Source organism: Sphaeramia orbicularis, chromosome 15 (assembly GCF_902148855.1).
Source record: "Sphaeramia orbicularis chromosome 15, fSphaOr1.1, whole genome shotgun sequence".
NCBI classification, from domain to species: domain Eukaryota; kingdom Metazoa; phylum Chordata; class Actinopteri; order Kurtiformes; family Apogonidae; genus Sphaeramia; species Sphaeramia orbicularis.
The window spans coordinates 51,039,511-51,053,091 of NC_043971.1; the positions used below are offsets into that span (position 1 = coordinate 51,039,511).

At 39.5% G+C, this 13,581-nt stretch overlaps 1 protein-coding gene across 1 annotated transcript in view; it reads right to left on the minus strand.

Moving 5' to 3' along the window:
* Positions 1–13,581, minus strand: part of disc1 (DISC1 scaffold protein) — a 79,660-nt gene that overhangs the window by 7,578 nt on the left and 58,501 nt on the right. The window contains 4 exon segments of the mRNA XM_030155374.1: positions 2,104–2,233; positions 7,136–7,180; positions 12,871–12,914; positions 12,917–13,122. Of these exon segments, the coding sequence (XP_030011234.1) occupies positions 2,104–2,233; positions 7,136–7,180; positions 12,871–12,914; positions 12,917–13,122 (425 nt within the window).

Consider the following 13,581-nt stretch of genomic DNA (forward strand, 5'->3'; position numbering starts at 1 on the left):
AAAAATGTTTGATTGCTGTAATAAATTAACTGTTTTATCTTTGCATCATAAATCCTGTGGTCAGAAAACAATTGATTAAAATTGTCCATAACATAATTAATTTTTCGATCATATCTTCCAGCTCTAACTTCCACATTTCACTTCATCTAAATTGATTAAAACCAATATTCAGTCCCAGCAATCTACTTTTCCATCTAAATATCAAATACTTGTTGATTCTTCCACTATTAAATGCTGGTTCATTTAGATCAGTTCAACTACTTAAATCTATAAATCTCCATCTGGACCGAACATTAGCCTCTAAACTGTACAAATAGTGATTTATCTGGGTGTAAAGGCCTTAAATCTGCAGCTGCATGAAGCTCTTCATCACTTTGGACGGACTGAGTCTGACCCAGCCAGAGTTGAATGAATCTGTGTCGTTGGTCATTTTCCTGATTCTGCAGTTGAAATATGGCCTCGTCTATCCGTCTTAATAAGCCTCGGAGTCCAGGGGAAAGTGGAGCGAGGAAAACACACTAATCTATTTCCAATCAGCGTTCTAATTAGTGCAGAAAATGATGTATTGTGACCTGTAATCAGCTCCAGCGGTTTCATCGGAGCCATTATCGTGGATATTGTAATTTCCTTGGAGCCTGATTCCAGTGGAAGTGGAGGAGGATGGATGCGGTGAGGCGACGGCGCCGAGTCGTCACGCCGCCGTCATTCTATCTGCTTTAATCTGAGGCCGGTGACGGGTTCACTTGGACTGGGACCGCCTCGCCCCGCCTATCAGGACCGATACCTCTGATCCAAGGTTATTATCATTAAAGGTGCGGGAGACTTTTGTGACCAATTTTTCATCCAATCTGTCAAACCTCAGTATCATGAATCTGTAAGTCTTTCAGTGATTACTCACCTGAATCTCTTGCATTACGGTGAACAGTTTCTTAGTGCCATCCACCATAAACAAAACCATTTGTTTACAAACTGAGCCGGGAGGGAACTCGGGCATCTGAGGAATTTTGTCGTGGCTCACACAGCCACCTGACAACGGCACCTGAAACAGACACGATGCGGAAACGGCAGGAGCTCCCTTCCCTCTGTGCATATTCCTCCAGCCGTTTTCTCGTCATGTTTCATCCATATGATAACATAAAGTTGTGCTGCCGCTGCCAGGCGGCTGCACAACCTCCCTTTCCCACAATGCACGTCGCGACAAAATTCCTCAGATGCCCGAGTTCCCTCCCGGCTCTGTTTGTAAACAAAAGGTTTTGTTTATGGTGAATGGCACTAAGAAACTGTTCACCGTAATGCAAGAGATTCAGGTGAGTAAGGACAGAAAGACTTACAGATTCATGATACTGAGAATATGACTGAGGTTTGACAGATTGGATGAAAAATTGCTCACGAAAGTCTCCTGCACCTTTAACGAAAACTAATGAAATGACGAAAACTAGAATTGAAAAAACATTTCCGTTAACTGAAATAAATAAAAAGTATAATTAAAAGAAAATAAATCATAACTAACTGAAAGTGTATTGTGCTTATAAAACTAACAAAACAGATAAAAAATTATGGATAAAATTCCCTTCGTTTTCGTCTTTGTCAATGTTGGATTGATATGAAATCGATTTATTTCGCTCTAGCAATTTTAGCTAACGGCACCATATGACACTTGGGAGAAAGCAGCAGAGTCCTGTATGGAATTTTGTTGAATACGACGGTGAGGAAGAGAAAAAATATGAAAAAAATTAAAACTAAACTAAAACTAAACATTAAGAAAAAACAAAACTAATAAAAACTAGCAAACCTGCTCTAAAAACTAATTAAAACTAACTGAATTAGAGAAAAAGAAGTCAAAACTAAATAAAACTAAACTATAATGAAAAATCCCAAACTATTCTAACCTTGCTCTGATCCAGATTTATCTCCACGCCCTTCATAACGTCAGATAAGAGCGGCTGGGTTTCCACGGTGACAGGTGGACCCGCCCCCTTGGGCCCAAAACCACTGCGGATTTGTACTTTGTACGAGTCGCAATGTCACGAGGAAATTAAGCCACAACGATACGCCACGGCGCGGAGAGGAAATCGAAGGTTCCCGTTTGGGGGTAAAGGATATGGGCCAGGGTCTGGTCCCGGTTCTGCATCGCCGTCTGTAACTCATCCTCCAAGGTCATGAGGCGGTCGCTGATCAGCTCGCACTGCTCCGTCAGGTTGGCGGCGGTGGCGTCGGCATCACTGCACACGTCCTACAACAACACAGACAAACAATGAGGACGAGGAAACAGTGATGAAGACCTGAACCGGGATGAGCCCCAGACTCTACAGCAGGGGTGTCAAAGTCCTGTTGGTTCAGGATCCATATCCAGACCAAGAAATACTGTCATTATAACTGAGAAATGAAGGACAAATACAGACATTTATCTGAGTTTCAGAGTGAAAAAAGTCAAATTACACAATGAAAATGTGTACCTTTAAAAAAAGGTAAATACAACCGTGAACATCCTGAAATGTCTGAAGAAAAATTAGTGTAATTGTACCAATAATAATAATAATAATAATAATAAAAATTGCATTTATAAAGCACTTTTCATTCTGCAGGATCTCAAAGTGCAACAGAGAGAAGACGGTCCAATAAAAAAAATAAATACTTAATATTCAGCCTCAGTTTATCATTTATACATGTTTATTCTAACGTACAGATACAGTGGATCTATAAACACACACAACATTTAATAACAGACTGAATATTGGTACAATTACACGTCTCTCTCTCTTTTTTTTAACCTCTCTATTTTTCCTTCAGTTTGTTTTTAACTTTCATTATATTTCATCAACTTGAGCCACAAACAAAAATACCAAATACTCAATAATTGCCATATTTTTAACCCTTTAAATGTCATGTTTGTAATGGAAACAGACTATTTTTTTAATGCAAAAATCTTTTCTTTTTTCCCTCCAATATATTACATAAATATTGGATTACTGTGTTTACATTTATTTCGGATGCCTGGTACATGTCAATGTTTAACGCCACTATTTGTTAATATGCATTATTATTTTTTGTCAAATATTAAATATGTCAGTGTGCATTTTGTACGCACTTGTTAGTGTAGGAATTTAACACTGTTTATTATGGGATGGTTTTAGTGGATGGGTCAGAATTTTAAAAAAAATCTGGCAAAAATGAACAAATTTTAAATTCTCACTGAAAACAAATTGTGAAAAATAATGACCTTTTATAACCAGGTGTCAAACATGTGGCCCAGGGGCCAAATCTGGCCCGCCAAAGGGTCCAGTCCGGCCCTTGGGATGAATTTGTGAAATGCAAAAATTACACTAAGATATTACAATCCTTTCATTTCAGGTTCCACATTCAGAACAATTCAATCTCAAATGGGTCAGATCAGTAAAATACTATCATAATAACTATAAGTATTAAGAACTCCAATTTTTTCTCCTTTTAAATGTAAATATTTTCATGTATTTACACTAAAACAAAGTATAGTTTTTCAAAAAAATGTGAATAAGATGAACAAATATGAACCTGAAATGTCTTAAGAGAAATAAGTACAATTTTAACAACAATCTCCCTGTTACTAAATGTTTTGTGTGTTTGTAGATCCACTGTGATCTGTAAGTTCTAATGTACATGTGGAAATGATAAACTGAAGCAGAATATTGTTAAAATTACACTTATTGTTTCAGTTTGTTCATGTTATTCACATCTTTGAAAGGATAGTTTGTAGATGTAAACCTTTTCATAATGTAAATTTACTTTTTTCACTCTGAAACAGAGAAAAGTTTGGAGTGGACATTATTTATATATTATTATGTTATTATTTTACTGGTTCGGCCCACTGCAGATCAAATTTAGCTGAATGTGGAACTGAACTAAAATGAGTTTGATACCCCTGTTTTATAACATGAAGTGCAAAGTGTGTATAATATGGGTTAGAGTAAGCCTGTTGTGGATTTTAAACTCTGATCCAGTTTTATTTCCACATCTGTTGGATTCATCATAAACTCTGATTGGACCCAGGTCACAGAAGCACTACAGATGGTTTTGGACTTTACTTCATCTAGATCAGTGTTTATCAACGGGGGCGTTACCTCCCTCCAGGGGCGTTTGGAATGAGAAAGCTGAGAGGGGGTGCTGGGACTGAAATGGGGGGGCGTTAGTCTGTATAAGTATCAATATTAAGCTGTATGTTATGTCAGTGGTTAATTTCCACGCCCCCTCCCCTTTCCTCTCATAAGCTCCACCCCTTGCCCCATCTCCACTTGTTACGGAGCACTCTATGCCCCGACCCCCATCCCCGGTTGACAACTTGTTATGGAGGGCTGCGACCCCCCCACCGGTTGCAGCAACAAAAAATTCTGAGGGGGTTAGGAGGGTTATGACGAAAAGGGGCGTTTGTTCCAAAAAAGTTGAGAGGTGTTGAGCGCCTCGGCCGGTGAACCCAAGTTTGTGGATGTTGTCATGGTGACGATGGATGGTGGGATGGGGTTGGATATTGCTGTGGTTTCATTGGATGTTGCCACGGTATCATTGAATGTTGTCGTTGGATGTTGCCGTGGTATGATTGAATGTTTTGCAGTTTTGTTGGATGTTGTCGTTGGATGATGTTGCGTTTTGTTGGATGTTGTCGTTGGATGTTGCCGTAGTATCATTGAATGTTGTTGTGGTTTCGTTGGATGTTACTGTGGAATCGTTAAATGTCGTTGATGGATGTTGCCGTGGCATCATTGAATGTTGTCATGGTTTCATGTAATGTTGCCGTGTTGCAGTAGGATGTTGCTGTGTTGCTGTCAGATGTTGCGTCGGACGTTGCCATGTTGTGGTTGGATGTTACTGTGTTGCGGTTGAATGTTGCCGTGTTCCGTTGGATGTTGCCGTGTTGTGGTTGGACGTTGCTGTGTTGCTTTTGAGCTCCTCCGTTGTGTCCTGTGGTCCTATTGACTTTCCTCAGACTGACTGGAGGCTGTGAAGCGTTGAATCAATCATCTCCTCAAACACGGCGCTATCCGCTCAAGACGTTTGCAAACAAACAATGCCACAGGCCCCCCCCCGCCCCACCAACGCCGCCTTGTATCGACGTCGTCGCCACAGGCCCCCCCCCCCCCCTTGTATCGACGTCGTTGCCACAGGCCCCCCCCCACCGCCTTGTATCGACGACGACGCCACCACGTGACCCGGGACAAAGCGGCGCTCTAATTGTGTGTTTGTTCTGTCACTGAAGCCCGGTGTGTTCTGTGACACTCATTTCCTGTGGCTCTGATTCCTGGTTAATTTGCCGGTTGCATCGTGGCAGCGGCAGCGCGGCGCCCGGGCCGGTCTTCGAACACGCTGGTGTACGGTTACATCATCTACGAGCTGAGCTATTCGCGGACACAGACCGGAGACGTGACTTCTGGGTGATTGTTCTGACACCTCGGAGCTGCAGGGAGTTGGTATTTTCTACCTGTGTGTGTGTGTGGTGTTGTGTGTGTGTGTGTGTGTGTGTGTGTGTGTGTGTGTGTGTGTGTGTGTGTGTCTGTTGTGTGTGTGTGTGTGGTTGTGTGTCTGTGTGTGTGTGTGTCTGTGTTGTGTTGTGGTGTTTGTGTGTGTCTGTGTGTGTGTGTTGTGTCTGTGTGTGTGTGTGTGGGTTTGTGTGTCTGTGTGTGTGTGTTTGTGTGTGTGTGTTTGTGTTCTGTGTGCTTGATAAATGTGGTGAATCTAGGACACTGTGTCTGCTGAGGGCCCTGTTCTAATTATGGACGGCTGCTCGCTGGAAGCTCTGCTCCTGCAGCCCAACGCCACCGCATCTGCACCGGACACAAAGGACCGGTACCACCATGACCCGGGTCCACTATGGACCCCAGAACACCCAGTACCATGACAATCTACCTGTATATATCCTATATTGTCTATGTATATATCTTACATTACCTGTATTTATATCCTTGTATGTGGTATATTTTTATCTGTTGTATAGAGTTGCATTTTTCTATTTTTTTCTATTTCTATTTCTTTGTATTTTTTCTATATTTTTGTATTTTTTTTTAGTTTCTCCATATTTTGTATTTTTTGTAGTTTTCCTATATTTTTCTATTTCGTAGTGTTTCTATATTTTTGTATTTTTTTTTTTGCAGTTTTTCTATATTTTTGTATTTTCTTTGTAGTTTTTCTATATTTTTTGTATTTTTTTGTCATTTCTCTCATATTTTTGTATTTTTTTTGTAGTTTTCCTATATTTTTCTATTTTGTAGTTTTCCTATATTTTTGTATTTTTTTGCAGTTTTTCTATATTTTTGTATTTCTTTGTAGTTTTTCTATATTTTTGTATTTTTTGTAGTTTTTCTGTATTTTTGTATTTTTTTTGTAGTTTTTCTACATTTTTCTATTACTTTGTAGTTTTTCTAGTTTTTTATTTTTATGTAGTTTTTCTATATTTGTCTTTTTTTTTTTTTTTTTTTTAGTTTTTCTATATTTTTCTATTTTTTTGTAGTTTTTCTATATTTTTCTTTCTTTGTAGTTTTTCTATATATTTTTCTACATAGTGATGATTCAGATCTATCTAATTATTTATCCACGTGGCGTCGTCGTCCGTTAATGGTTAAATATCTTCAGGTGGAAAATAAAACCAGTATTTGTGGAGTTGAATGTGTTTTCGTTTCCGTTCGAGTGTCGGGTTTTTATCGGTGTAAAACCAGGACCAGATAAAACAGGAGGAAGTCTGAGTCAGCAGATCAGATCCACCAGGATCAACCGGGGCTTTATTTAAACCAGTGAGCCACGGTTATTGATCACAGTCTGATCGATCAGTCCTATTGATCACAGTCCTATTGATCAGAGTCTAGGAGGGTAAACGGTTCAGGTTTAAGTAAAGGTCGAAACATTGATTCAACTGACGACACCGACACTGGAATTATACTGAAACGGACCAGGACCGGACCAGAACCCAGACCAGACCAGGTTTAGTAGCAGAACAGGACCGGACCAGAACCAAGACCACACCAGCTTTAATACAAGACCAGACTTTGATACCAAGTCGTTTTCTAGTTGATCTGAGACAGAACCTGCGTTTGTGTTTTTAATTCATGGTGTTTGGTCCGTTGTGTGTTTGGTGTATTTGAGTCAAATCAGCTGATTGTGAAGCCACACCCACCTCTGGATGAGTGTCCTCCATGCAGAACAAAAACTCCTCCAGTTTCTGCAACAAAAAAACAAACACTGGTTGAACTCACATCGTCATAAAACTGTTGATGAATGAGTGAAAACATGTTTAAATGGATCTGAAACTGGAACTGAAACTGGACCGCAACAACATCCAGTATTCTACAATAATAATGACCTGTTCACTAACGAGGAAACAAACACATGAACACAACAAACACACATCAAATACACACAGGAACACAAATACACAAATTAACACAACAAATACACAAATTAACACAACAAATACATACATGAACACAACAAATACATGTGAACACAACAAACACGCACAGGAACACAAATACACAAATTAACACAACAAATATACACATGAACACAACAAATACACATAACACAACAATACACACTTGAACACAACAAATACACATGAACACAACAAATACACATGAACACAACAAATACACACATGAACACAACAAACACGCACAGGAACACAAATACACAAATTAACACACAAATACACACATGAACACAACAAATACACATGAACACAACAAATACACACTTGAACACAACAAATACACATGAACACAAGAAATACATGACACAACAAACACACACATCAACACAACAAATACACACAGGAACACAAATACACAAATTAACACAATAAATACACATTTGAACACAACAAATACTTTAACGCTACAAATACACACATGAACGTAACAAATACTAACACAATAAATACACAAACACAACAAATGCACAAATTAACACGACAAATACACACATGAATGCAACAATACACACTAACACAATACATACACACTTTAACATGATAAGTACACACAACACGACAAATCTGCACACGAACATGACAAATACTTTAATGCGACAATAAGAACACGACAAATACACACTTTAACACAACAAATACACACTTAAACGTGACAAATACACACTTGAACGACCTCTCAGTGTCTTTAGCCTGTACCAGGTCAGAAACAGGTGCAGATTTGAACCCTCATCTTTTCTTACTTTGACATTATTTGTCTCCATATTTTCCTCTGGTTGAGGCATGGAGACAAAAACACTCTGGAGCTAAAATAAAACTTCCACTGAGATGTGTGTCCTTCAATGTTATAGAAGTAGAAGAAAAAGAGGAGGCGTTCACATGTGAATGAAACTGAATGGAAAAGTGCATTAACGGCTGCGGTGGATGATATTATAGATCTGTACATCTATTCATGTCCTGAAAAAGGTCATGATCCTTATTTCTATGAAGAAGGAGAAAACAAAACACCAGAAAAAAATGAAATGACATGAAAATGCTGATAAACATGCCAAAAATTAAAACAGAACAACAGAAACGCCATAAAAGATGAAAACATGAATGACCAAACGAGACAGAAATGGTGGAAAACCTTTCTAGTTTCTGTGATAAATGTATGAGAAGGTTTAAAGGTCTTTTCATTCATGTTTCATTGAATCTCTGATAAGTAACGTGTTTTTCCTGCAAAAATACAGTGAAATCGAAGCTGAACACTGAGTTTCTACCTGAGGCTCAGATTGGGGGGGGGGGGGGGGGGCTTTTGAGCATTGGAGGAATGTTAGGAGGGCTGAGGTTGGGCAGAGAAAGAAAAGCAGAGAGAAACAAAAGGAAAACAGTATAGATCCATGCAATTCAGAAAATATAATAAAAACAGAAGACGACGAAGCAGAGTGGAGTTATGGGGTGTTTAAGGACCATCGGAAAACTCAGAGTAGTAACAAATTAGACAAAACACAGATCTGCACCAGTTCATCTATGTATGGCCACAAATATTTAGAATTATCATATTACATGTCAGCTCTTTATCCCAAAAGATGATTTTGGTCCTGATGTAAAGTTGAAAAAACCCAAATATTTGGTTAAAAAACAGACACGACAGATGAGTTTGAACTTTCCAAACGCTGTAAACTACACATGCAGGAGGGAAATGAAATCAAACAACTGAATATTCAACTGTTTTCTGGGTGTTTTATGTGATAATTTGACCAAACTCATCCTCCAGACCAAGGTTATTATTGTTAACAAAAACTAACAAAATGACAAAGACTAGAATTGTAAAAATTTTCGTTAACTGAAATAAATAAAAACTATAATTAAAGGAAAAAAAAGATAAATAACTGAAACTGTATTGTGTGTTTACAAAACTAACTAAAACATATAAAAATTATGGAGAAAATTCCCTTCGTTTTCATTTTTGTCAACGTTGGATTGATATGAAATTGATTTATTTCCCTCAAGCAATTTTATCCAGCGGCACCATATGATATTTAACGGTCCGTCACTTGTGGTTTCCAGTCGTCTTCTGGTCCCCACTCTACCTGGAAACATGGAGACTAAAGATGGGAGAAAGCAGCAAGTCTGTCTGGGATTTATTTGAATACGACGACGGAGAAGAAGAGAAAAGATATAAAGAAACTAAACTAAGCATTTAGAAAATAATGAAAACTAATAAAAACTGGCAAACCTGCTCTAAAAATGAATTAAAACACAACTGAATTAGAGAAAAAAAGTCCAAACTAAATAAAACTGAACTATAATGAAAAATCCAAAACTATTAGAACCTTGCTCCAGACAAAGCTGATGCTTCATTGGGATGATTTGCGTTGTGTGTTTTTTTTTTGTGTTTTCCTGGCCCCGCCCCCTCGTCCCGTGGATATTTAACTCCTCCATAAAACGCCTGTGTGGATTCTGCGCGTCTGCTGGCATCGCTCCGTCGTCGGCCCGGGCTCGTCAGACTCCGTGGGTGGAGGAAGAGGAACCGGCCTGAGGCGTGGACCTGAACCCACTGAAGGATGGAACGTGCACACCCCTGCACACGCACACGCCTGCACATGCACGCGCCGTACATGCACACACCACACACACCCGTACGCCCAACACGGGTACTGAGGCAGAAAAACACGCCTCAGTCCGGACCGTGTGGAGGGGAAGTGTTTCCAAACGCCCACGTATCCCTGGAGTGGAAAAACCTCGGAGCTACGGCGCTAATAGAACGGCGCTCATCCACTACGGTTTCTATTCTGACATCAGATGAATGAACCGACTGAAAAAACCGCAGACGAGTAAGACGACGGGACGAACAAAAGACGAGCAGGAGAATCAGGAAACAGAAAATAGACCAAAGAACCAAAGCAGATGGACTTATTCCTGTTATTAAAGTATCTCCTACAGACTGAAGAGGATCCACTGATGCTTTTGTCTCTAGAACAAACGCCTTCAGAGAAACGAAGAAACCAACAATCAGACAAATACACAACTCACATTAAACAAGCACACAAACCACTTAACCTTCAGAACCACCTGCGGCGCATCATCTGCACAGTGTCGCAGTAACGACACAATGTTTTTCACACAGTTTGTTTTTGACTTTTCACATTTTTTCTGTTTCATCAACTTGAGCCATAACGAAAATACCAAACACTCAATAACCATCAGATTTTAACCCTTTAAATGACATGTTTGTAATGGAAACAGTTTTTTCAAATGCAAAAAATTGAAAAAAAAGTCTTTTTTTTCCAATTTACTACATTAAAATTATATTAAGTTATTTTTTTTACTTTTTCCTCCTGTCATATGTCAGTGATTAACACCAACATTGGTTCATATTATTATTATTTTTGGTTCTAGGTCAAATGTTAAATGTGTCAGTGTATATTTTTACTCACTCGGTAGAAGGGTGTTAGTGTAGGAATTTAACACTGTTTATTATGGGATGGTTTTAGTGGATGGATCAGATTTTAAAAAAACAGACAAAAATGAACAATTTTTGAATTTGACTGAAAACAAATTATGAAAAATAATCTGATCTTTAATAACATGAAGTGTAAAGTGTGTTACAGATAGGGATGGGAATAGATCATAATTTAACATTTCTGATTCCATTATCGATTTTGCTTATCGATCCGATTCGTTATTGATTCTCATTGGATGAGGGAATAAAAGAGTACAAACAAGTGTGTTTGCATTAACTGTCTTTTACATTTCCATCTGCACAGAAAATATAACATATACATTATGTACAAATAATAAGAACAGGTGACACCGGGCCCGGTTTGGGGGGGGCACTAAAGACGCTTTACTAATTCCTCTCTTGCCGGTCCGACTCGGCTCGTCTCCCGTTGTTGTGCACCTCATTTCCTTTCCCCTACCTTCAGAAACTTGTATTTGAGGGGGTACGATGTTTGTGTCCCGGAACCAGAACTGGGCCCGGATGACAGCCTGGTGTTCACTCTGCCGCTAGATTCAAAAGCGTCGCTAAGTAGGAATCAAATACATGACATTCCGTAAATGAATCACATGCTGTGGACAAATGTTTGAACAGATTGGAGGGATTCCACCCTTTAGAAGAAATGGAAGCTTTGACAGTGTTCCTGTGGACCTGGTGTGGTCTGTTTGGACCTGGTGTGATCTGTTTGGACCTGGTGTGGTCTGTTTGGACCTGGTGTGATCTGTTGGACCTGGTGTGATCTGTTTGGACCTGGTGTGTCGTTTGGACCTGGTGTGGTCTGTTTGGACCTGGTGTGATCTGTTTGGACCTGTGTGGTCTGTTTGGACCTGGTGTGATCTGTTTGGACCTGGTGTGGTCTGTTGGCCTGGTTGTGATCTGTTTGGACCTGGTGTGATCTGTTTGGACCTGGTGTCTGTTTTGGACCTGGTGTGATCTGTTTGGACCGTTTCTGCCTGCAACGCCATGTTGGCTACGTTCTGACCTAAACAATGCAGCGTACACATGACATCATCGTGCATGTGCAACGAAGGCGAAATAATAAGCAGAATCGTTAAGCAGGCAAGCAAACGGTTCCAAGGAATCGAGTTACTGGGATCCAGTTCTCAAATGAACTGATTCTCAACTCCCATCCCTAGTTACAGATGTGATGAAAGTTATACGCAGCTTTAAGTGATAATTTAACCGAATATTAGCTAAAGACACTGAGGTCAGTTACTGTGTTTGTATTTTGCCTGTTATGTGTTAGCATACTACGGGTATGCTACCCACAGGCCTGTAATAAGCTAACACATACAGTAAACATGGTACATGATAAACAACTACAGTTAGCTTCCTAGCATAAGCTAACACCTATTGCTAAACTGAGAAAAGTTTTACATTAAAATTAAGATGTGGTCATTTGTAACTACAGTTATGTTCAAACAGGTGTATAAGGGTTAAATACTTATATAGTGTAATTTTTGATGTATTTCTAAGTCATTTGTAGAGTCCTGTCCTTTCTGTCTTCAGCAGGTTTGAGTAAATGATGCTAATGTTTTAAATGTGACCAGCAGATGGTCATAACAACAGACCGACTGTAGTGGTTTAATGTTCTGTGTTTTATCCGAACACACACCGTTTAACGTAGGAAAAAGTCTGACATGACTTTAAGACGATGATCATTCAGTTTAGTTTTTTTTTTTTTTTGTTATTTTCATCTTTTTATTCTATTTTTTTGTGGTTTTTACAGTGTTTGTTGGCTGCCTCTCAGTCAGTTCACTTCTGTTTTACAGTTTATTAACCTCTTCCTCTCAGTTTAACCTTTTCTTTCCATGACCTCCAGCGACTGCGGCGTTCCGTGTAAGCCCTCGACCCTCGGCTCTGAATGTCAGTCACATCAGTTGTGTAACACATGAATAACTGCGGTTTGTGGTTAACGTGACATTTCCTGCTACGTTACCTTGGTGAACTCTGAGTTTTGGAGGTTGGCCTCAGGACACCACGCCCCCCCAAGGCCGTCAGCATGGCACAGTCCTCCTCCTCGTCTTTGGTGCACGGCTGAGTGGTGTCCACCGCCGCCGCCGCCATATGGAGGTCGTCCACGTCATCGACAACGCTGCAGCTCGGCGTCCTCAGTTGAAGGCCTCGTAAGAACAGGTGACACGCCTCCAGGTCCGCCTCCCAGATCCGGACCAGACCAGGACACCCATAACTGCAGACAGGAATGGACGTCAAACAGCATGCCACGTGTTGAACAGTAGGCTGTGTATCGGCAAGAATCTGGCGATACGATACATATCACAATACTAGAATCACAATACGATATATCATGATACTGTTAAAAAGGCTATTTTTTGTTTCTTTCTTTTTTTTATGATTATTTCCTTGAAGAATTGAATTCCACCAGAAATCTGCACTAAAACTGAACACATTTTTATTTGATCCCAACAGGATCTAATGTTATATCACAAAATGTTCCTGTGTTCAACTGAAATTCTGTTTTACAGACATTCCAGTTTAAGATCCTGTTCAAATGTTCATATTCTATTAGTTCAGAATTAACATCAGAACAGTATTTTAGTTCAATGCCAACAAAGGAATTAACAGTATTTAATAAAAGAGAGTTAAATAATATTAAGGTATAACAAAAAAACAAAAATGAGCCCTCCAC